At 47.3% G+C, this 25,703-nt stretch overlaps 1 protein-coding gene across 2 annotated transcripts in view; it reads left to right on the top strand.

The window, feature by feature from the left end:
• Positions 1-12,186, top strand: part of hexa (hexosaminidase A (alpha polypeptide)) — a 52,495-nt gene extending 40,309 nt beyond the window's left edge. For both annotated transcript variants that reach the window (XM_036961277.1, XM_036961273.1), the window contains 4 exons: positions 2,053-2,233; positions 5,757-5,847; positions 6,232-6,339; positions 11,787-12,186. In XM_036961277.1, the coding sequence (XP_036817172.1) occupies positions 2,053-2,233; positions 5,757-5,847; positions 6,232-6,339; positions 11,787-11,850 (444 nt within the window). In that variant the 3' untranslated portion in view covers positions 11,851-12,186. The remainder of the gene's footprint in view (positions 1-2,052; positions 2,234-5,756; positions 5,848-6,231; positions 6,340-11,786) is intronic.
• Positions 12,187-25,703: the final 13,517 nt, after the last annotated feature.

The following is a 25,703-nucleotide window of genomic DNA, read 5'->3' as shown; positions in this document are numbered from 1 at the left end:
CTATGTGCAGTTAACTATTAGATGTCTGTGATCATATGTTTTTCATAGTAATAATAATCATTGTCATCCACTCAGACCTAAGGGGTGAAATGAAATAAACATACAAGGATCAGAAAAACAGCATGTCACCGTGTTTTAGCGGCAAGAAGCCATCTGCACAATCAGTTAACTTTGCAGTGAATAGTGTGTCTAGTTGGAATATGTATAGGGGAGAGTGGGGAAACCTGAGCCTTAGGGGTAAGTTGAGCCACCCTTGTTTCTAGGAAACCATACACAAAATTAATTATTTTAGGTAATATTTAAGAATTGGTGATCATTTCATGGAGTCTGAAGGAAGAAACCACATGGTAAAAGTGGTAAACAAGTTAGGTCCAAAAAACGGATTTTCAACAAGTCAAATTAATTTACCAAATCAATTGTGTTACAGGTTTCAAGATGCTTGTATCTAAAGTAAATAATTGTAAGATTGTTTTATACATCAGTTGGTGTCTCTGTCAGCTTCAATATGGTCCTAAACCTAGAATGAAGAGGCATCCTTCTAGCCGTGGGCTAATATAGTCAACATGTTTGCCTTGGGGTAAGTTGAGCCAATGGCCTTGGGGTAAGTTGAGCCAATGACAAGTTGAGCAAATTGACCAAGCGTGTTGTAGGCATTATCGCTGGGATATGAGGTAACAGGGCCTGGCCTATGTTAAAAGTGTTTTAAAAAAGTGTTTGGGAAATAAAGATAGACATGGTTTAAAGGTGGCAGTAGTAATATTTAATTCAAAACAGAAATGTTTAGGCAGCTCAACGTACCCTGTACAACGTACCGTGTTGTACCAAGAGACCACTTTTTTTTGGACAAGGTATGTTTTCAAAACTTATGTTTACATTAATTCTGATTTATTTCCAGGGATACACCACATAGGTAGATCTCTTTGTTAGAAAGAATACTATATTTTCCTTGACAGAGTGATGCTGAATGTAAAAAATGTCTCAACTTACCCCACACTCCCCTACTTGTGGTTGTCAACCATGGACCAGCACTCAGGCTGATGTAGTTATTGTTCCCACCGGTTGGGATTAAATACTTTTGATTTTGTTGTTACAAGTACTTTAAAAACAAAAAAAGAGGAGACCAGTCTCAAGGTCAACAGTGAAGAGGCGACTCTGGGATGCTGGCCTTCTAGGCAGAGTTGCAAAGATAAAACCATATCTCAGACTGCCCATCTAAATCTCTTCTTTTTATTAGCCAAAAGAACACAGACACTGGACAGAGGAACTCTGCCTAGAAGGCCTGCATCCCGGAGTCGCCTCTTCACTGTTGACGTTGAGACTGGTGTTTTGCGGGTACTATTTAATGAAGCTGCCAGTTGAGGACTTGTGAGGTGTCTGTTTCTCAAACTAGACACTCTAATGTACTTGTCCTCTCGCTCAGCTGTGCACCGGGGCCTCCCACTCCCCTTTCTATTCTGATTAGAGACAGTTTGTGCTGTTCTGTGAAGGGAGTAGGACACAATGTTGTACGAGAGCTTCAGTTTCTTGGCAATTTCTCACATGGAATAGCCTTCATTTCTCAGAACAAGAAGAGACTGGCGAGTTTCAGAAGAAGTCTTTGTTTCTGGCCATTTTGAGCCTGTAATCAAATCCACAAATGCTGATGCTCCAGATACCAGTCTAAAGAAGGCCAGTTTTATTGCTTCTTTAATCAGTACAACAGTTTTCAGCTGTACTAAAATATTTGCAAAATGGTTTTCTAATGTTCAATTAGCCTTTTAAAAATATTAAACTTGGATTAGAAAACACGACATGCCATTGGAACACAGGTGTGATCGTTGCTGATAATGGGCCTCTGTACGCCTATGCAGATATTCCATTAAAAATCTGCCGTTTCCAGCTACAATAGTCATTTACAACATTAACAATGCCTACACTGTATTTCTGATCAATTTGATGTTATTTTAATGGACAAAAAAAGTGATTTTCTTTAAAACAAACAAGGACATTTCTAAGTGACCCCAAACTTTTGAACGGCGGTGTACATGGCACTTGTTTTCTACCCTACCTCAGATCCCAGTGGACACGGTGCTCCACATCTGGAAGGGGAGCCCTGGTCAGATACAACAGGAGTTGAGTAGCATCACCCTGGCTGGGTACAGGGTCATACTGGCTGCCCCCTGGTACATCAACCACATCGACTACGGACAGGACTGGGAAAAATACTACACCATACAGCCACTCAACTTCACTGGTGTGTGCAGAAGCTGGTGTCACTTTAAAATTGGTGAACAGGTTTAATGTAATGGTGGGAATGAAATTAATGGAACGGTATCAAATCGATGTGTTCAAAAGGTAGCAAATACAGTAAAACGGAAAACACATTGATACCTTTACCTTTCCAAAAAATCCAGAAAATCACATTGTAGGATTTTTAATGAATTTATTTGCAAATTATGGTGGAAATTAAGTATTTGGTCACCTACAAACAAGCAAGATTTCTGGCTCTCACAGACCTGTAACTTCTTCCTCCACTTGTTACCTGTATTAATGGCACCTGTTTGAACTTGTTATCAGTGTAAAAGACACCTGTCCACAACCTCAAACAGTCAAAGAGCTGTCAAAGGTCAGAAACAAAATTGTAGACCTGCACCAGGCTGGGAAGACTGAATCTGCAATAGGTAAGCAGCTTGTTTTGAATAAATCAACTGTGGGAGCAATTATTAGGAAATGGAAGACATACAAGACCACTGATAATCTCCCTCGATCTGGGGCTCCACGCAAGATCTCACCCCGTGGGGTCAAAATGATCACAAGAATGGTGAGCAAAAATCCCAGAACCACTCGACCTAGTGAATGACCTGCAGAGAGCTGGGACCAAAGTAACAAAGCCTACCATCAGTAACACACTACGCCGCCAGGGACTCAAATCCTGCAGTGCCAGACGTGTCCCCCTGCTTAAGCCAGTACATGTCCAGGCCCGTCTGAAGTTTGGATCATTTGGATGATCCAGAAGAAGATTGGGAGAATGTCATATGGTCAGATGAAACCAAAATATAACTTTTTGGTAAAAACACAACTTGTCGTGTTTGGAGGACAAAGAATGCTGAGTTGCATCCAAAGAACACCATACCTACTGTGAAGCATGGGGGTGGAAACATGCTTTGGGGCTGTTTTTCTTCAAAGGGACCAGGACGACTGATCCGTGTAAAGGAAAGAATGAATGGGGCCATGTATCGTGAGAGTTTGAGTGAAAACCTCCTTCCATCAGCAAGGGCATTGAAGATGAAACGTGGCTGGGTCTTTCAGCATGACAATGATCCCAAACACACCGCCAGGGCAACGACGGAGTGGCTTCGTAAGAAGCATTTCAAGGTCCTGGAGTGGCCTAGCCAGTCTCCAGATCACAACCCCATAGAAAGTCTTTGGAGGGAGTTGAAAGTCCGTGTTGCCCAGCAACAGCCCCAAAACATCACTGCTCTAGAGGAGATCTGCATGGAGGAATGGGCCAAAATACCAGAAACAGTGTGTGAAAACCTTGTGAAGACTTACAGAAAACGTTTGACCGCTGTCATTGCCAACAAAGGGTATATAACAAAGTATTGAGATACTTTTTTCCCACCATAATTTGCAAATAAATTCATTAAAAATCCTACAATGTGATTATCTGGATTTTTTTTCTCATTTTGTCTGTCATAGTTGAAGTGTACCTATGATGAAAATTACAGGCCTCTCTCATCTTTTTAAATGGGAGAACTTGCACAATTTGTGGCTGGCTAAATACTTTTTTTTGCCCCACTGTAATGTGGTTATTATTATAGTAGGAGACTGGTCTAAAGGTCTATGGGTAATATAATATAGCACAAGTACGCTTTTGGTCATGTAGTCTGTGGACACCAGCTGGTCCAACATCTCATTCCAAAATCATGGGCATTAATATTGAGTTGGTCCCCACCCTTTGCTGCTATAACAGCATCCACTCTTCTGGGAAGCCATTAATATTGAGTTTGTCCCCCGCTTTGCTGCTATAACAGCATCCACTCTTCTGGGAAGCCATTAATATTGAGTTGGTCCCCCGCTTTGCTGCTATAACAGCCTCCACTCTTCTGGGAAGGCTTTCCACTAGATGTTGGAACATTGCTGCTACAACAGCCTCCACTCTTCTGGGAAGGCTTTCCACTAGATTTTGGAACATTGCTGCCATTCAGCCACAAGAGCATTAGTGAGGTCGGGCACTAATGCTGGGCGATTAGGCCTTGCTCGCAGTCGGCATTCCAATTCATCCTAAAGGTTTTCGACTGGGTTCTTTCACACCGATCTCGACAAACCATTTCTGTATGGACCTTGCTTTGTGCACGGGGGCATTGTCATGCTGAAACAGGAAAGGACCTTCTCCAACCTGTTACCACGAAGTTGGAAGCACAGAATCGTCTAGAATGTCATTGTATGTTGTAGCATTAACATTTCCCTTCACTGGAACTAAGGGGCCCAGCCTGAACCTCCTCCCAACAAACTTTACAGTTGACTCTATGCATTCCAGCTGGTAATGTTCTCCTGGCATCCGCCGAACCCAGATTCATCTGTCGGACTGCCAGATGGTGAAGCGTGATTCATTACTCCAGAGAACGCATTTCCACTGCTCTCATGGCAGCGAGCTTTACACCACTGAAGTCGACGCTTGGCATTGCGCATGGTGATCTTAGGCTTGTGTGCGGCTGCTCAGCCATGGAAACCCATTTCATGAAGTTCCCGACAAACAGTTCTAATGCTGACGTTGCTTCCAGAGGCAGTTTCTAACTCTGTAGTGAGTCTGGCAACTGAGGACAGACAAGTTTTATGTGCTACGCACTTCAGCACTGGGCGGTCCCGGTCTGTGAGCTTGTGTGGTCTTCCACTTTGCTGCTGAGCCGTTGTTGCTCCTTGACGTTTTTACTTCACAATAACAACATTTACGTTTTGACCGGGGTAGCTCTAGTAGGTCAGAAATATGATGAACTGCCCCCCGGGTGGCGCAGTGGTTAAGGGCGCTGTACTGCAGCGCCAGCTGTGCCATCAGAGTCCCTGGGTTCGCGCCCAAGCTCTGTCGTAACCGGCCGCGACCGGGAGGTCCGTGGGGCGACGCACAATTGGCCTAGCGTCGTCCGGGTTAGGGAGGGATTGGTCGGTAGGGATCTGCTTGTCTCATCGCGCACCAGCGACTCCTGTGGCGGGCCGGGCGCAGTGCGCGCTAGCCAAGGTTGCCAGGTGCACGGTGTAGCCTCCGACACATTTTGTTGTCGTGCCATGACGTTTTGTTGTCTTGCCCTGACGTGTTGTTGTCGTGCCATGACGTTTTGTTGTCGTGCCATGACGTTTTGTTGTCTTGCCATGACGTTTTGTTGCCGTGCCATGACGTTTTGTCGTCGTGCCATGACGTTTTGTCGTCGTGCCCTGCCGTGTTGTTGTGTTGTGTTGTTGTGCCATGTTGTTGTGTTGTGCCATGTTGTTGTGTTGTGCCGTTGTGTTGTGCCGTGTTGTTGTTGTGTTGTGCCATGTTGTGATGTTGTGTTGTGGTGTTGTGCCGTGTTGTTGTGCCGTGGTGTTGTGTTGTTGTGCCGTGTTGTTGTGCCGTGGTGTTGTGCCGTGTTGGTGTGGTGTTGTGTTGTGTGGTGTTGTGTTGTGCCGTGTTGTTGTGCCGTTGTATTGTGGTGTTGTGATGTGCTGTGTTGTGGGGGTGTTGTGCTGTGTTGTTGTGGGCAGGTGCAGTATGTACTATCCTATGTACTTTACCTCCACAGGTACAGAGCAGCAGAAGAAACTGGTGATTGGTGGAGAGGTGTGCATGTGGGGAGAGTATGTTGATGCTACCAACCTCTCTCCTCGTCTCTGGTAAATAGAAAAGAGTCCCAAATATAACCCTATTCCCTATATAGTACACTACTGTTGACCAGGGCCCTATAGAACCCTATTCCCTATATAGTGCACTACTGTTAACCAGGGCCCTATAGAACCCTATTCCCTATATAGTGCACTACTGTTAACCAGGGCCCTATAGAACCCTATTCCCTATATATAGTACACTACTTCTGACCAGGGCCCTATAGAACCCTATTCCCTATATATAGTACACTACTTCTGACCAGGGCCCTATAGAACCCTATTCCCTATATATAGTACACTACTTCTGACCAGGGCCCCTAGGGACATTTTTCAAACAGAAATAATAACAGGCAAGAATCTAAATACGGTAACAAGGTGTGTGTGTGTGTGTAGGCCGAGGGCGAGTGCTGCTGGAGAGCGATTGTGGAGTGATGAGAGGATGACCTCCAGTGTGATCGACGCCTTCCCTCGCCTCGTGGACTTCCGCTGCAGGCTACTGAGGTACAGGGTTATGTTAATATGATGACTCTCCTCTCTAGCCCAGATAGCCTGTATACGTTTCCCTATTAGACAGCTCTGCAAGCGTTATAATGTCAAACTACTTTGGTTGCACACCAAATGTAGAGTATCTTTATTTACTGCTGTTACTTTAAAGAAATCAAAATGAAAATCTACACTGAACAAAAATATAAACGCAACATGTGAAGTGTTGGTCTCATGTTTCATGAGTTGAAATAAAAGATCCCAGAAATGTTCCATACGTTCTAAAAGCTGATTTCTCTCAATTGTTTTGCACAAATTAGTTATATCCCTGTTAGTGAGCATTTCTCCTTTGCCAAGAGAATCAATCCACCTGACTGGTGGCATTTCAAGAAGCTGATTAAACAGCATGCTCATTTACACAGGGGCACCTTGTGCTGGGGACAATAAAAGGTCAGTCTAAAATGTGCAGTTTTGTCACACAACACAATGCCACAGATGTCTCAAGTTTTGAGGGAGTGTGATTGCTGATTGCAGGGATGTCCACCAGAGCTGTTGCTATATAAATGAATGTTACTTTCTCTACCGTTACCCGCCTCCAATGTCATTTTAGAGAATTTGGCAGTATGCCCAACCGACCTCACAGACCACGTGTAACCACGCCAGCCCAGGACCTCCGCATTCGGCTTCTTCACCTGTGGGATCGTCTGTAATTTAGCTCTTTTTTGGGGGAAAAACTCATTCTGATTGGCTGGGCCTGGCTGCCCAATAGATAGGCCTGGCACCCAAGTGGGTAGGCCCACCCATGGCTGCGCCCTTGCCCACTCATGTAAAATCCATGCTCCAAATCCTCTTAGACACCTCCAGAGGCATCATTCCTATAGGGGGCACGTGCCTCCTCATTTGTCATGTTTAAAAATGTGTTTCTCTGTGATACCACTATCCACCTAGCAATTTTACGAAGTTGTCTTTAGCCCAGTTAGCTAGTGTAACAATATAGCTTCCGTCCCTCTCCTCGCCCCAACCTGGGCTCGAACCAGGGACCCTCTGCATACATCAACAACTGACACCCACGAAGCATCGTTACCCATCGCTCCACAAAAGCCACAGCCCTTGCAGAGCAAAGGGGAACAACTACTTCAAGGTCTCAGAGCGAGTGACGTCACTGATTGAAACGCTATTAGCTAGCCATTTCACATAGGTTCCCAATCTGGGCTAGTGTAACCGATCTCCCATCCTCATAACTAGATACCAAGAAACCATGTCAGGCTATCAATCAAGTTAGAGTAGCAAGGTTGGTAGACTTTACAAAAGCAAGCAATAACTAATGCACTGAATAAGACTTCTATTCCTTTACACATATTTTAGCATAGATGACGAGAAGCATATTTAATTTCTTTACAAAAGAACCACCAGTCGGGAGGATACAGTCAGCTCAAGAGCTATGGTTAGAGATATATATATATATATATATTTTTTTTACATTGGATTAAGCATAATGATTATGGCTATAGATTTCTGGAAAAAGCTGTTCAGGTGTTTGAAAATGCTACATTCTCCGATTTATGGTTGAGTGGCCTTGCACCCCTGTAGACCACCCCTCAGCCATCCTCACGTTGTGTCCCCTGATATGTTTGGGTACATGATGTCCCTGGGACGTCCAATAAAACTCACTCATTACTGCCACTGCCAGGTACAGAAGAGGTGGATTTGGCGCATGCGCACTTATTCAAAAACAATAGATTATTTCCAAACAATACATTTTTTGGGTTGTTTGTCCATTTTTATTTAGACCTTTTTTGGAAGTATATACCTGGCGTGACGGCATTAAATAGGTATTTGCTATAGGTATTACATTTGTATTTTGACAATATAATCCTTGCAGAGCTGTGAATTGGGGAAATGCATGCTAGCTACCTGGGCTAGAGAGAAGAGGCGTTATTCATCATGCTAGCTAATTGGGCTAGAGAGGAGAGGCGTTATTCATCATGCTAGCTAATTGGGCTAGAGAGGAGAGGCGTTATTCATCATGCTAGCTAATTGGGCTAGAGAGGAGAGGCGTTATTCATCATGCTAGCTACCTGGGCTATAGAGGAGAGGCGTTATTCATCATGCTAGAGAGGAGAGTGGTTATTCATCATGCTAGCTACCTGGGCTAGAGAGGAGAGGCGTTATTCATCATGCTAGCTACCTGGGCTAGAGAGGAGAGGCGTTATTCATCATGCTAGAGAGGAGAGTGGTTATTCATCATGCTAGCTAACTGGGCTAGAGAGGAGAGTGGTTATTCATCATGCTAGCTAACCGGGCTAGCGAGGAGAGTTGTTATTCATCATGCTAGCTACCTGGGCTAGAGAGGAGAGTTGTTATTCATCATGCTAGCTACCTGGGCTAGAGAGGAGAGTTGTTATTCATCATGCTAGAGAGGAGAGTTGTTATTCATCATGCTAGCTACCTGGGCTAGAGAGGAGAGTTGTTATTCATCATGCTAGCTACCTGGGCTAGAGAGGAGAGTCGTTATTCATCATGCTAGAGAGGAGAGTTGTTATTCATCATGCTAGCTACCTGGGCTAGAGAGGAGAGTTGTTATTCATCATGCTAGCTACCTGGGCTAGAGAGGAGAGTCGTTATTCATCATGCTAGCTAACTGGGCTAGAGAGGAGAGTTGTTATTCATCATGCTAGCTACCTGGGCTAGAGAGGAGAGTTGTTATTCATCATGCTAGCTAACTAGGCTAGAGAGGAGAGTCGTTATTCATCCTTTGTCACATGCACCGAATACAACAGCTGTAGACCTTACAGTGAAATGCTTACTTACAAGCCCTTAACCAACAATGCAGTTTTAAGAAAATATCCCCCAAAAAAGTAAGAGATAAGAAAAGCAAATAATTAAAGAGCAGCAGTAAATAACAATAGCGGAGCTATATACAGAGGGTACTGGTACAGATTCAATGTGTAATGTGGAGGCTATATACAGGGGGTACCAGTACAGAGTCAATGTTCGGGGGCATCGGTTAGTCGAGGTAATATGTACATGTAGGTAGAGTTATTAAAGTGACTATGCATAGAGGGGGGGGGGGGGGGGGGGGGTGCAAATAGTCTGGGTAGCCATTTGATTAGATGTTCTGGAGTTTTATGGCTTGGGGGGTAGAAGCTGTTTAGAAGCCTCTAGGACCTAGACTTGGTGCTCCGGTACCGCTTGCCGTGCAGTAGCAGAGAGAACAGTCTATGACTAGGGTGGCTGGAGTTTGACAATTTTTAGGGCCTTCCTCTGACACATCCTGGTATAGAGGTCCTGGATGGCAGGAAGCTTGGCCCCGGTGATATACTACCCTCTGTAGTGCCTTGCAGGCCGAGCAGTTGCCATACCAGGCAGTGATGCAACCCATCAGGATGCTCTTGATGGTGAAGCTGTAGAACCTTTAGAGGATCTGAGGACCCATGCCAAATCTTTTCAGTCTCCTGAGGGGGAAGAGGTTTTTGTCGTGCCCTCTTCACGACTGTCTTGGTGTTCTTGGACCATGTTAGTTTGTTGATTATGTGGACACCAAGGAACTTGAAGCTCTCAACCTGTTCCACTACAGCCCCGTCGATGAGAATGGGGGTGTGCTTGGTCCTCCTTTTCCTGTAGTCCACAATCAACTCCTTAGTCTTGATCACGTTGAGGGAGAGGTTGTTGTCCTTGCACCACACGTTTCTGACCTCCTCCCTATAGACTGTCTCGTCGTTGTTGGTGATCAGGCCTACCACTGTTGTGTCATCAGCAAACTTAATGATGGTGTTGGAGTCATGCCTGGCCGTGCAGTTATGAGTGAACAGTGAGTACAGGAGCAGACTGAGCACGCACCCATGAGGATCAGTGTGGCAGATGTGTTGTTACCTACCCTTACCACCTGGGGGCGGCCCGTCAGGAAGTCCAGGATCCAGTTGCAGAGGGAGGTGTTTAGTCCCAGGGCACTATGGTGTTGAACGCTGAGCTGTTGTCAATGAATAGCATTCTCACATAGGTGTTCCTTTTGTCCAGGTGAGAAAGGGCAGTGTGGAGTGCGATTTGAGATTGCATCATCTGTGGATCTGTTGGTGCGGTATGCAAATTGGAGTGGGTCTAGGGTTTCTGGGATGATGGTATTGATGTGAGCCATGACCAGTGTTTCAAAGCTTTTCATGGCTACAGACGTGAGTGCTACGGGTCGGTAGTCATTTTAGGCAGGTTACCTTAGTGTTCTTGGGCACAGTACTAGGGCGGTCTGCTTGAAACATGTTGGTATTACAGACTCAGACAGGGAGAGGTTGAAAATGTCAGTGAAGACACTGCCAGTTGGTCAGCGCATACTGAGTACACGTCCTGGTAATCCGTCTGGCCCAGCGGCCTTGTGAATGTTTACCTGTTTAAAGATTACTCACATCGGCTGCAGAGAGTGTGATCAGAGTTGTCCAGAACAGCTGATGCTCTCATGCATGTTTCAGTGTTACTTACCCCCTCGGGCCTCACTCTAGCCACTTTCCCTATCAAAACTGGATGCAGTTTGATTGCCATCTTAAGTGGAGATCTAATTCACTAACGTTGCCGCTGCAGGCCCTCGATTTAGCTTGAGGGAGCGAGTGAATAACTTTGATCACTTGTGGGTTCAATGCAAACTGTAGTCACGTGTCGAACTCTGGTGGTGTCAAATTTAATCAACATGGCTACATTTTCGATATGTGAGTCAAAATTATATATTGACTCACATATCACATATTTTTAGCAAATTTATATGCTAAAAAATATATATAGAGGACATTGATTTTAGCATTGTCAAATGGGAATCACACTCAAATTGGCTTAGTCTCGTATTGAGGTGTCATTAAAACATAGCTAGCTTCATAAACATATTTTGGGGAATTCTGAAATGTATTGGAATAAGTGACCTAATTGTAAAACTAGCTAGCCAGCTATAGGTAACTGTATCTAGCTACCTGACAGGAGTGCTAGCTAGCTACATTAGCCTGCTAGGTACATCAATAGCTTTAGGTTGCTTGTTTTTAAGCTCAACTTCAATATTTTTGCATCTCTGATCAGCATTCTCCCTAGCTTGGGAAATGGCCATTTTAAGGTACACTCAGATGGGATGATTTAAAAAGTAATTCAAGGGCTGAGGGTTTAGGGCTGTCTACTTTGAGTTGACTGCAGCCGTAGTCTCTTCTGCCCAGACACTGTTTCGGGGTTACGTTACTTTGAGTAAAGTAAGATGTTAATCAAAGTAGGCTACACAAGATGTTTATCAAATGTGTTTAGCCATACAGACACAATACAGTACTAGCTGTTTTGTAATAGTCATTAAGGCAACTAAATCTCCCTTTCCATCTCTTCTCTCCCTTTCCATCTCTTCTCCCCCTCTCTCCTCTCCCTTTCCATCTCTTCTCCTCCCTCTCTCCCTTTCCATCTCTTCTCCTCCCTCTCTCCCTTTCCATATCTTCTCCCTCTCTCTCCAGGCGCGGTATCCAGGCAGAGCCTCTGTTTGTGGGTCACTGCAGACATGAGTATCAGGGTATCTGAAACATGGCTGGTTGTGTGTCACCAGTCAGGGCTTTAAATGAACGTTTCTTCATTGGTACCACAGAAAGTAAAGAGCACAAGACAGAATTTTGGGAGCACCAGATTATATATATTTTTTTTACTGTGGTAATGAATAACAGTTTTGCAGTTGTATTTTTAAATATAATAAGGGTTGTTTTTAATCACCTGTATAATTATGTTTGCTGTTGCAATTTTGAATACAATCAATGTTCTGTTTATCACATTTGTTTGTCCAAAACAAATTACCTATATAAATACTGTATGTTTGCCGTTGCACTTTCGAATACAATTATTAAAAGTTGTTTTTATTTTAATGTCTGGCCCACTCTCTAGTTATGTGTTCTACATCATCAAGGAAACAACTGATGATAATTAACAATGATTTTTTTTATTTTTTTATTTTTTTTATTTCACCTTTATTTAACCAGGTAGGCTAGTTGAGAACAAGTTCTCATTTGCAACTGCGACCTGGCCAAGATAAGGCATAGCAGTGTGAACAGACAACACAGAGTTACACATGGAGTAAACAATTAACAAGTCAATAACACAGTAGAAAAAAGGGGAGTCTATATATACATTGTGTGCAAAAGGCATGAGAAGGTAGGCAAATAATTACAATTATGCAGATTAACACTGGAGTGATAAATGATCAGATGGTTATGTAAAGGTAGAGATAGAGATATTGGTGTGCAAAAGAGCAGAAAAATAAATAAATAAAAACAGTATGGGGATGAGGTAGGTGAAAATGGGTGGGCTATTTACCAATAGACTATGTACAGCTGCAGCGATCGGTTAGCTGCTCAGATAGCAGATGTTTGAAGTTGGTGAGGGAGATAAAAGTCTCCAACTTCAGCGATTTTTGCAATTCGTTCCAATCACAGGCAGCAGAGAACTGGAACGAAAGGCGGCCAAATGAGGTGTTGGCTTTAGGGATGATCAGTGAGATACACCTGCTTAACAATGATAGGACAGCCATTTGCATTCAGCTGACAGACAATAATAATGTAACCAGGCAACATGATGATAATTAACAATGATAGGACAGCCATTTGCATTCAGCTAACAGACAATAATAATGTAATCAGGCAACATGATGGCAATTAACAATGATAGGACAGTCATCAGCTAACAGACAATAGGAATGTTGTAACCAGGCAACATGATGACAATTAACAATGATAGGACAGTCATCAGCTAACAGACAATAAGAATGTTGTAACATGCTGCCTGTCAACTGATACATGGATTATGTAATACATGTTTAGTCTCCTCTCACAACTACTAATCAATTTCTTAATCTACAATCTAGCTAATTAATCAACTCGCTTTTAGGGTAGAGACATCCCAAGGATCCGTTATAGCACTGTCTTCCTGATACTGTCCGTGATGGTGCCAATAAGGTTTGCACAGGACACAACATTTCCATATGTCGGGTTTATTTGTAATCCATTATTTTTCTGGATGTGTAAAATGGGTGTGAATTTGGTTGGCAGTAAGTGGTGTTGGATTTCATCAGTAGCTCAGTTAGCTATGCCTGTTGACCGGCTGGGGCTGCCACCTGTTGTCTGTCTAATACGTCTGGTAGTCAGTAGGCCTAGTGGTGTTGCTGTAGTCAGTAGGCCTAGTGGTGTTGCTGTAGTCAGTAGGTCTAGTGGTGTTGCTGTAGTCAGTAGGCCTAGTGGTGTTGCTGTAGTCAGTAGGTCTAGTGGTGTTTCTGTAGTCAGTAGGTCTAAATCAAAATCAAATCAAATCAAATGTATTTATATAGCCCTTCGTACATCAGCTGATATCTCAAAGTGCTGTACAGAAACCCAGCCTAAAACCCCAAACAGCAAGCAATGCAGGTGTAGAAGCACGGTGGCTAGGAAAAACTCCCTAGAAAGGCCAAAACCTAGGAAGAAACCGGCTATGTGGGGTGGCCAGTCCTCTTCTGGCTGTGCCGGGTGGAGATTATAACAAAACATGGTCAAGATGTTCAAATGTTCATAAATGACCAGCATGGTCGAATAATAATAAGGCAGAACAGTTGAAACTGGAGCAGCAGCACAGTCAGGTGGACTGGGGACAGCAAGGAGTCATCATGTCAGGTATTCCTGGGGCATGGTCCTAGGGCTCAGGTCCTCTGAGAGAGAGAGAGAAAGAAAGAGAGAATTAGAGAGAGCATATGTGGGATGGCCAGTCCTCTTCTGGCTGTGCCGGGTGGAGATTATAACAGAACATGGCCAAGATGTTCAAATGTTCATAAATGACCAGCATGGTCAAATAATATTAAGGCAGAACAGTTGAAACTGGAGCAGCAGCACAGCCAGGTGGACTGGGGACAGCAAGGAGTCATCATGTCAGGTAGTCCTGGGGCATGGTCCTAGGGCTCAGGTCCTCCGAGAGAGAGAAGGAGAGAATTAGAGAACGCACACCTAGATTCACACAGGACACCGAATAGGACAGGAGAAGTACTCCAGATATAACAAACTCAAATCAAATCAAATTTTATTTGTCACATACACATGGTTAGCAGATGTTAATGCGAGTGTAGCGAAATGCTTGTGCTTCTAGTTCCGACAATGCAGTAATAACAAGTAATCTAACTAACAATTCCAAAACTACTGTCTTGTACACAGTGTAAGGGGATAAAGAATATGTACATAAGGATATATGAATGAGTGATGGTACAGAGCAGCATAGGCAAGATACAGTAGATGGTATCGAGTACAGTATGTACAAATGAGATGAGTATGTAAACAAAGTGGCATAGTTTAAAGTGGCTAGTGATACATGTATTACATAAGGATACAGTCGATGATATAGAGTACAGTATATACGTATGCATATGAGATGAATAATGTAGGGTAAGTAACATTATATAAGGTAGCATTGTTTAAAGTGGCTAGTGATATATTTACATCATTTCCCATCAATTCCCATTATTAAAGTGGCTGGAGTTGAGTCAGTGTCAGTGTGTTGGCAGCAGCCACTCAATGTTAGTGGTGGCTGTTTAACAGTCTGATGGCCTTGAGATAGAAGCTGTTTTTCAGTCTCTCGGTCCCAGCTTTGATGCACCTGTACTGACCTCGCCTTCTGGATGATAGCGGGGTGAACAGGCAGTGGCTCGGGTGGTTGATGTCCTTGATGATCTTTATGGCCTTCCTGTGACATCGGGTGGTGTAGGTGTCCTGGAGGGCAGGTAGTTTGCCCCCGGTGATGCGTTGTGCAGACCTCACCACCCTCTGGAGAGCCTTACGGTTGAGGGCGGAGCAGTTGCCGTACCAGGCGGTGATACAGCCCGCCAGGATGCTCTCGATTGTGCATCTGTAGAAGTTTGTGAGTGCTTTTGGTGACAAGCCGAATTTCTTCAGCCTCCTGAGGTTGAAGAGGCGCTGCTGCGCCTTCTTCACAATGCTGTCTGTGTGAGTGGACCAATTCAGTTTGTCTGTGATGTGTATGCCGAGGAACTTAAAACTTGCTACCCTCTCCACTACTGTTCCATCGATGTGGATAGGGGGGTGTTCCCTCTGCTGTTTCCTGAAGTCCACAATCATCTCCTTAGTTTTGTTGACGTTGAGTGTGAGGTTATTTTCCTGACACCACACTCCGAGGGCCCTCACCTCCTCCCTGTAGGCCGTCTCGTCGTTGTTGGTAATCAAGCCTACCACTGTTGTGTCGTCCGCAAACTTGATGATTGAGTTGGAGGCGTGCGTGGCCACGCAGTCGTGGGTGAACAGGGAGTACAGGAGAGGGCTCAGAACGCACCCTTGTGGGGCCCCAGTGTTGAGGATCAGCGGGGAGGAGATGTTGTTGCCTACCCTCACCACCTGGGGGCGGCCCGTCAGGAAGTCCAGTACCCAGTTGCACCCAGTTGCTTGATGACGAGCTTGGAGGGTACTATGGTGTTGAATGCCGAGCTGTAGTCAATGAACAGCATTCTCACATAGGTATTCCTCTTGTCCAGATGGGTTAGGGCGGTGTGCAGTGTGGTTGAGATTGCATCGTCTGTGGACCTATTTGGGCGGTAAGCAAATTGGAGTGGGTCTAGGGTGTCAGGTAGGGTGGAGGTGATATGGTCCTTGACTAGTCTCTCAAAGCACTTCATGATGACGGAAGTGAGTGCTACGGGGCGGTAGTCGTTTAGCTCAGTTACCTTAGCTTTCTTGGGAACAGGAACAATGGTGGCCCTCTTGAAGCATGTGGGAATAGCAGACTGGTATAGGGATTGATTGAATATGTCCATAAACACACCGGCCAGCTGGTCTGCGCATGCTCTGAGGGCGCGGCTGGGGATGCCGTCTGGGCCTGCAGCCTTGCGAGGGTTAACACGTTTAAATGTCTTACTCACCTCAGCTGCAGTGAAGGAGAGACCGCATGTTTTTGTTGCAGGCCGTGTCAGTGGCACTGTATTGTCCTCAAAGCGGGCAAAAAAGTTATTTAGTCTGCCTGGGAGCAGGACATCCTGGTCCGTGACTGGGCTGGATTTCTTCCTGTAGTCCGTGATTGACTGTAGACCCTGCCACATGCCTCTTGTGTCTGAGCCGTTGAATTGAGATTCTACTTTGTCTCTGTACTGACGCTTAGCTTGTTTGATAGCCTTGCGGAGGGAATAGCTGCACTGTTTGTATTCGGTCATGTTACCAGACACCTTGCCCTGATTAAAAGCAGTGGTTTGCGCTTTCAGTTCCACGCGAATGCTGCCATCAATCCACGGTTTCTGGTTAGGGAATGTTTTAATCGTTGCTATGGGAACGACATCTTCAACGCACGTTCTAATGAACTCACACACCGAATCAGCGTATTCGTCAATGTTGTTGTCTGACGCAATACGAAACATGTCCCAGTCCACGTGGTGGAAGCAGTCTTGGAGTGTGGAGTCAGCATGGTCGGACCAGCGTTGGACAGACCTCAGCGTGGGAGCCTCTTGTTTTAGTTTCTGTCTGTAGGCAGGGATCAACAAAATGGAGTCGTGGTCAGCTTTTCCGAAAGGGGGGCGGGGCAGGGCCTTATATGCGTCGCGGAAGTTAGAGTAACAATGATCCAAGGTCTTTCCACCCCTGGTTGCGCAATCGATATGCTGATAAAATTTAGGGAGTCTTGTTTTCAGATTAGCCTTGTTAAAATCCCCAGCTACAATGAATGCAGCCTCCGGATGAATGGTTTCCAGTTTGCAAAGAGTTAAATAAAGTTCGTTCAGAGCCATAGATGTGTCTGCTTGGGGGGGGATATATACGGCTGTGATTATAATCGAAGAGAATTCTCTTGGTAGATAATGCGGTCTACATTTGATTGTGAGGAATTCTAAATCAGGTGAACAGAAGGATTTGAGTTCCTGTATGTTTCTTTCATCACACCATGTCACGTTAGTCATAAGGCATACGCCCCCGCCCCTCTTCTTACCAGAAAGATGTTTGTTTCTGTCTGCGCGATGTGTGGAGAAACCCGTTGGCTGCACCGCTTCGGATAGAGTCTCTCCAGTGAGCCACGTTTCCGTGAAGCAAAGAACGTTACAGTCTCTGATGTCCCTCTGGAATGCTACCCTTGCTCGGATTTCATCAACCTTGTTGTCAAGAGACTGGACATTGGCAAGAAGAATGCTAGGGAGTGGTGCACGGTGTGCCCGTCTCCGGAGTCTGACCAGAAGACCGCCTCGTTTCCCTCTTTTTCTGAGTAGTTTTTTTTTTGGGGTCGCTGCATGGAATCCACTCAGTTGTCCTGTTTGTAAGGCAGAACACAGGATCCGCGTCGCGAAAAACATTCTTGGTAGTACTGATGGTGAGTTGATGCTGATCTTATATTCAGTAGTTCTTCTCGACTGTATGTAATGAAACCTAAGATGACCTGGGGTACTAATGTAAGAAATAACACGTAAAAAAACAAAAAACTGCATAGTTTCCTAGGAACGCGAAGCGAGGCGGCCATCTCTGTCGGCGCCGGAAGTTGTGAACCGGGTAAGTGGGTAACCGGGAACTGGGTAAGGAGACAAACTGACCCTAGCCCCCCGACACATAAACTACTACTGCAGCATAAATACTGGAGGCTGAGACAGGAGGGGTCAGGAGACACTGTGGCCCATTCCGTCTAGTGGTGTTGCTGTAGTCAGTAGGTCTAGTGGTGTTGCTGTAGTCAGTAGGTCTAGTGGTGTTGCTGTAGTCAGTAGGCCTAGCAACATGTTTCGTCACATGTGCTTTAGAGCCCTGGTAAAGGACGCCCACCATGAGCTGGGACCTAAGGGGACAAAGGACAAGGGACAGGGTAAGGAGACAAGGGACAGGGTAAGGAGACAAGGGACAGGGTAAGGGGGGACTGGGTAAGGAGACAGGGACAAGGGACAGTAAGGGGACAGGGTAAGGGAGGACAAGGTAAAAAGGCAGGGTAAGGGGACAAGGGACAGGGAGGACAAGGTAAGGGGACAAGGGACAGGGTAAGGGGGAACTGGGTAAGGAGACAAGGGTAAGGGGGAACTGGGTAATGGGACAAGGGACAGGGTAATGGGACAAGTGACAGGGTAAGGAGACAAGGGACAGGGTAAGGAGACAAGGGACAGGGTAAGGGGACAGGGTAAGGAGACAAGGGTAAGGGGACAGGGTAAGGAGACATGGTAAGGGGACAGGGAAAGGGGACAAGGGACAGGGAGGACAAGGTAAAGAGGCAGGGTAAGGGGACAAGGGACAGGGAGGACAAGGTAAGGAGGCAGGGTAAGAGGACAAGGGACAGGGTAAGGGGGAACTGGGTAAGGAGACAAGGGTAAGGGGGAACTGGGTAAGGAGACAAGGGACAGGGTAAGGGGACAAGGGACAGGGTAAGGAGACAAGGGACAGGGTAAGGGGGTAAGGGGACAGGGTAAGGAGACAAGGGTAAGGGGACAGGGTAAGGAGACATGGTAAGGGGACAAGGGACAAGGGACAGGGTAAGGGGACAAGGGGATAAGGGACAGGTTAAGGGGGGACTGGGTAAGGAGACAGGGACAAGGGACAGTGTAAGGGGACAGGGTAAGGGAGGACAAGGTAAAGAGGCAGGGTAAGGGGACAAGGGACAGGGAGGACAAGGTAAGGAGGCAGGGTAAGGGGACAAGGGACAGGGTAAGGGGGAACTGGGTAAGGAGACAAGGGTAAGGGGGAACTGGGTAAGGAGACAAGGGACAGGGTAAGGGGACAAGGGACAGGGTAAGGAGACAAGGGACAGGGTAAGGGGACAAGGGTAAGGGGACAAGGGTAAGGGGACAGGGTAAGGAGACAAGGGTAAGGGGACAGGGTAAGGAGACATGGTAAGGGGACAAGGGACAGGGTAAGGGGACAAGGGGATAAGGGACAGGTTAAGGGGGGACTGGGTAAGGAGACAGGGACAAGGGACAGTGTAAGGGGACAGGGTAAGGGAGGACAAGGTAAAGAGGCAGGGTAAGAGGACAAGGGACAGGGAGGACAAGGTAAGGAGGCAGGGTAAGGGGACAAGGGACAGGGTAAGGGGGAACTGGGTAAGGAGACAAGGGTAAGGGGGAACTGGGTAAGGAGACAAGGGACAGGGTAAGGGGACAAGGGACAGGGTAAGGAGACAAGGGACAGGGTAAGGGGACAAGGGTAAGGGGACAAGGGACAGGGTAAGGGGGGACTGGGTAAGGAGACAGGGACAAGGGACAGGGTAAGGAGACAAGGGACAGGGTAAGGGGACAGGGTAAGGAGACAAGGGTAAGGGGACAGGGTAAGGAGACATGGTAAGGGGACAGGGTAAGGGGACAAGGGACAGGGTAAGGGGACAAGGGACAGGGTAAGGGGATAAGGGACAGGGTAAGGGGGGACTGGGTAAGGAGACAGGGACAAGGAACAGTGTAAGGGGACAGGGTAAGGGAGGACAAGGTAAAGAGGCAGGGTAAGGGGACAAGGGACAGGGAGGACAAGGTAAGGAGGCAGGGTAAGAGGACAAGGGACAGGGTAAGGGGGAACTGGGTAAGGAGACAAGGGTAAGGGGGAACTGGGTAAGGAGACAAGGGACAGGGTAAGGGGACAAGGGACAGGGTAAGGAGACAAGGGACAGGGTAAGGGGACAAGGGTAAGGGGACAGGGTAAGGAGACAAGGGTAAGGGGACAGGGTAAGGAGACATGGTAAGGGGACAAGGGACAAGGGACAGGGTAAGGGGACAAGGGGATAAGGGACAGGTTAAGGGGGGACTGGGTAAGGAGACAGGGACAAGGGACAGTGTAAGGGGACAGGGTAAGGGAGGACAAGGTAAAGAGGCAGGGTAAGGGGACAAGGGACTGGGAGGACAAGATAAGGAGGCAGGGTAAGGGGACAAGGGACAGGGTAAGGGGGAACTGGGTAAGGAGACAAGGGACAGGGTAAGGGGACAAGGGACAGGGTAAGGAGACAAGGGACAGGGTAAGGGGACAAGGGTAAGGGGACAAGGGACAGGGTAAGGGGGGACTGGGTAAGGAGACAGGGACAATGGACAGTGTAAGGGGACAGGGTAAGGGAGGACAAGGTAAAGAGGCAGGGTAAGGGGACAAGGGACAGGGAGGACAAGGTAAGGAGGCAGGGTAAGGGGACAAGGGACAGGGTAAGGGGGAACTGGGTAAGGGGGAACTGGGTAAGGAGACAAGGGGCAGGGTAAGGGGGGACTGGGTAAGGAGACAAGGGACAGGGTAAGGGGGGACTGGGTAAGGAGACAAGGGACAGGGTAAGGAGACAGGAGCAGGGTAAGGGGACAAGGACAGGGTAAGGGGGATACCTACCGTAGTCAATTGTATAACTGAATGTATTCATTTTTTGCATCTTCACTGCAAGCCATCATGACTCTCAAAAGCTGCGACAGCCGCTGTTTACTTCTGATGATAACAGGGTAAGGGGACAATGTAAACCAATCAGGGTTTAGTCCTGGACATAGTACAATTACAGAACCACTACAGTCAGGGTTTAGTCCTGAACAACAACCACTACAGTCAGGGTTTAGTCCTGAACAACAACCACTACAGTCAGGGTTTAGTCCTGGACAACAACCACTACAGTCAGGGTTTAGTCCTGGACAACAACCACTACAGTCAGGGTTTAGTCCTGGACAACAACCACTACAGTCAGGGTTTAGTCCTGGACAACAACCACTACAGTCAGGGTTTAGTCCTGGACAACAACCACTACATTCAGGGTTTAGTCTTGGACAACAACCACTACAGTCAGGGTTTAGTCCTGGACAACAACCACTACAGTCAGGGTTTAGTCCTGGACAACAACCACTACAGTCAGGGTTTAGTCCTCAACAACAACCACTACAGTCAGGGTTTAGTCCTGAACAACAACCACTACAGTCAGGGTTTAGTCTTGGACAACAACCACTACAGTCAGGGTTTAGTCCTGGACAACAACCACTACAGTCAGGGTTTAGACATGAACAACAACCACTCGAGTCAGGGTTTAGTCCTGAACAACAACTACCACAGTCAGGGTTTAGTCCTGAACAACAACCACTACAGTCAGGGTTTAGTCTCCAGATATAACAAACTGACCCCAGCCCCCTGACACATAAACTACTGCAGCATAAATACTGGAGGCTGAGACATCATCACGTCATCTACCTACGTTATACAGGTATGCACGTCATCTACCTACGTTATACAGGTATGCATGTCATCTACCTACGTTATACAGGTATGCACATCATCTACCTACGTTATACAGGTATAAACGTCAGCTTTGACATCGGTTTTGCACATCAGGCCGATGCCGATATGCATCCCTAAAAACTACATTCATTTTACTGGACCCAATGAAGAGAAGCTGCTGCTAATGGGGATGCATAATAAATACAAATACTCATATATTAAATTTGTGTTCAATTAAGACCTAGACAACCAGGTGAGGGGAGATCCTGGCTACCAATTAAGACCTTGACAACCAGGTGAGGGGAGTTCCTGGCTACCAATTAGACCTTGACAACCAGGTGAGGGGAGTTCCTAACTAATCAGTGACCTTAATAATTCAATCAAGTAAAAGGGAGGAGCGAAAACCCGCAGACACTCGGGATGCAAGGCCAAGCTCATCCTACCTTCCATAAACACGGGATGCAAGGCCAAGCTCATCCTGCCTTCCATAAAGACGGGATGCAAGGCCAAGCTCATCCTGCCTTCCATAAACACAGGATGCAAGGCCAAGCTCATCCTGCCTTCCATTAACACGGGATGCAAGGCCAAGCTCATCCTGCCTTCCATAAACACGGGATGCAAGGCCAAGCTCATCCTGCCTTCCATAAACACAGGATGCAAGGCCAAGGTCATCCTGCCTTCCATAAACACGGGATGCAAGGCCAAGCTCATCCTGCCTTCCATAAAGACGGGATGCAAGGCCAAGCTCATCTTGCCTTCCATTAACACAGGATGCAAGGCCAAGCTCATCCTGCCTTCCATTAACACGTGATGCAAGGCCAAGCTCATCCTGCCTTCCATAAAGACGGGATGCAAGGCCAAGCTCATCCTGCCTTCCATAAACACAGGATGCAAGGCCAAGCTCATCCTGCCTTCCATTAACACGGGATGCAAGGCCAAGCTCATCCTGCCTTCCATAAACACGGGATGCAAGGCCAAGCTCATCCTGCCTTCCATAAAAACGGGATGCAAGGCCAAGATCATCCTGCCTTCCAAGGCCAAGCTCATCCTGCTTTCCATTAACACGTGATGCAAGGCCAAGCTCATCCTGCCTTCCACTAACACGGGATGCAAGGCCAAGCTCATCCTGACTTCCATTAACACAGGATGCAAGGCCAAGCTCATCCTGCCTTCCATTAACATGTGATGCAAGGCCAAGCTCATCCTGCCTTCCATAAACACGGGATGCAAGGCCAAGCTCATCCTGCCTTCCATAAAGACTGGATGCAAGGCCAACCCCATCCTGCCTTCCATAAACACAGGATGCAAGGCCAAGCTCATCCTGCCTTCCATTAACACGGGATGCAAGGCCAAGCTCATCCTGCCTTCCAAGGCCAAGCTCATCCTGCCTTCAAAGGCCAAGCTCATCCTGCCTTCCATTAACACGTGATGCAAGGCCAAGCTCATCCTGCCTTCCAAGGCCAAGCTCATCCTGCCTTCAAAGGCCAAGCTCATCCTGCCTTCCATTAACACGGGATGCAAGGCCAAGCTCATCCTGTCTTCCGTTAACACGGGATGCAAGGCCAAGCTCATCCTGCCTTCCAAGGCCAAGCTCATCCTGCTTTCCATTAACACGTGATGCAAGGCCAAGCTCATCCTGCCTTCCAAGGCCAAGCTCATCCTGCCTTCAAAGGCCAAGCTCATCCTGCCTTCCATAAAGACTGGATGCAAGGCCAACCCCATCCTGCCTTCCATAAACACAGCATGCAAGGCCAAGCTCATCCTGCCTTCCATTAACACGGGATGCAAGGCCAAGCTCATCCTGCCTTCCAAGGCCAAGCTCATCCTGCCTTCAAAGGCCAAGCTCATCCTGCCTTCCAAGGCCAAGCTCATCCTGCCTTCAAAGGCCAAACTCATCCTGCCTTCCATTAACACGGGATGCAAGGCCAAGCTCATCCTGTCTTCCGTTAACACGGGATGCAAGGCCAAGCTCATCCTGCCTTCCAAGGCCAAGCTCATCCTGCTTTCCATTAACACGTGATGCAAGGCCAAGCTCATCCTGCCTTCCATTAACACGGGATGCAAGGCCAAGCTCATCCTGCCTTCCATTAACACAGGATGCAAGGCCAAGCTCATCCTGCCTTCCATAAAGACTGGATGCAAGGCCAACCCCATCCTGCCTTCCATAAACACAGGATGCAACGCCAAGCTCATCCTGCCTTCCATTAACACGGGATGCAAGGCCAAGCTCATCCTGCCTTCCAAGGCCAAGCTCATCCTGCCTTCCAAGGCCAAGCTCATCCTGCCTTCAAAGGCCAAGCTCATCCTGCCTTCCATTAACACGTGATGCAAGGCCAAGCTCATCCTGCCTTCCAAGGCCAAGCTCATCCTGCCTTCAAAGGCCAAGCTCATCCTGCCTTCCATTAACACGGATGCAAGGCCAAGCTCATCCTGTCTTCCGTTAACACGGGATGCAAGGCCAAGCTCATCCTGCCTTCCAAGGCCAAGCTCATCCTGCCTTCCATTAACACGGGATGCAAGGCCAAGCTCATCCTGCCTTCCATTAACACAGTATGCAAGGCCAAGCTCATCCTGCCTTCCATTAACACAGGATGCAAGGCCAAGCTCATCCTGCCTTCCATTAACATGTGATGCAAGGCCAAGCTCATCCTGCCTTCCATAAACACGGGATGCAAGGCCAAGCTCATCCTGCCTTCCATAAAGACTGGATGCAAGGCCAACCCCATCCTGCCTTCCATAAACACAGGATGCAAGGCCAAGCTCATCCTGCCTTCCATTAACACGGGGTGCAAGGCCAAGCTCATCCTGCCTTCCAAGGCCAAGCTCATCCTGCCTTCAAAGGCCAAGCTCATCCTGCCTTCCATTAACACGTGATGCAAGGCCAAGCTCATCCTGCCTTCCAAGGCCAAGCTCATCCTGCCTTCAAAGGCCAAGCTCATCCTGCCTTCCATTAACACGGGATGCAAGGCCAAGCTCATCCTGTCTTCCGTTAACACGGGATGCAAGGCCAAGCTCATCCTGCCTTCCAAGGCCAAGCTCATCCTGCTTTCCATTAACACGTGATGCAAGGCCAAGCTCATCCTGCCTTCCATTAACACAGGATGCAAGGCCAAGCTCATCCTGCCTTCCATAAAGACTGGATGCAAGGCCAACCCCATCCTGACTTCCATAAACACAGGATGCAAGGCCAAGCTCATCCTGCCTTCCATTAACACGGGATGCAAGGCCAAGCTCATCCTGCCTTCCAAGGCCAAGCTCATCCTGCCTTCAAAGGCCAAGCTCATCCTGCCTTCCATTAACACGTGATGCAAGGCCAAGCTCATCCTGCCTTCCAAGGCCAAGCTCATCCTGCCTTCAAAGGCCAAGCTCATCCTGCCTTCCATTAACACGGGATGCAAGGCCAAGCTCATCCTGTCTTCCGTTAACACGGGATGCAAGGCCAAGCTCATCCTGCCTTCCAAGGCCAAGCTCATCCTGCTTTCCATTAACATGCAAGGCCAAGCTCATCCTGCCTTCCATTAACACGGGATGCAAGGCCAAGCTCATCCTGCCTTCCAAGGCCAAGCTCATCCTGCCTTCCGTTAACACGGGATGCAAGGCCAAGCTCATCCTGTCTTCCGTTAACACGGGATGCAAGGCCAAGCTCATCCTGCCTTCCAAGGCCAAGCTCATCCTGCCTTCCATTAACACGTGATGCAAGGCCAAGCTCATCCTGCCTTCCAAGGCCAAGCTCATCCTGCCTTCCATTAACACGGGATGCAAGGCCAAGTTCATCCTGCCTTCCATAAACACAGGATGCAAGGCCAAGCTCATCCTGCCTTCCATTAACACGGGATGCAAGGCCAAGCTCATCCTGCCTTCCATTAACACAGGATGCAAGGCCAAGCTCATCCTGCCTTCCATTAACACGTGATGCAAGGCCAAGCTCATCCTGCCTTCCATAAACACAGGATGCAAGGCCAAGCTCATCCTGCCTTCCATTAACACGTGATGCAAGGCCAAGCTCATCCTGCCTTCCATAAAGATGGGATGCAAGGCCAAGCTCATCCTGCCTTCCATAAACACAGGATGCAAGGCCAAGCTCATCCTGCCTTCCATTAACACGGGATGCAAGGCCAAGCTCATCCTGCCTTCCATTAACACGGGATGCAAGGCCAAGCTCATCCTGCCTTCCATAAACACAGGATGCAAGGCAAAGCTCATCCTGCCTTCCATAAACACGGGATGCAGGGCAAGCTCATCCTGCCTTCCATAAAAACA

The sequence above is a fragment of the Oncorhynchus mykiss genome, chromosome 2, assembly GCF_013265735.2.
Source record: "Oncorhynchus mykiss isolate Arlee chromosome 2, USDA_OmykA_1.1, whole genome shotgun sequence".
Classification (NCBI taxonomy): Eukaryota; Metazoa; Chordata; class Actinopteri; order Salmoniformes; family Salmonidae; genus Oncorhynchus; species Oncorhynchus mykiss.
The sequence above is the reverse complement of the archived record's forward strand: the minus strand, read 5'-3'. Positions and strand labels throughout refer to the sequence as shown.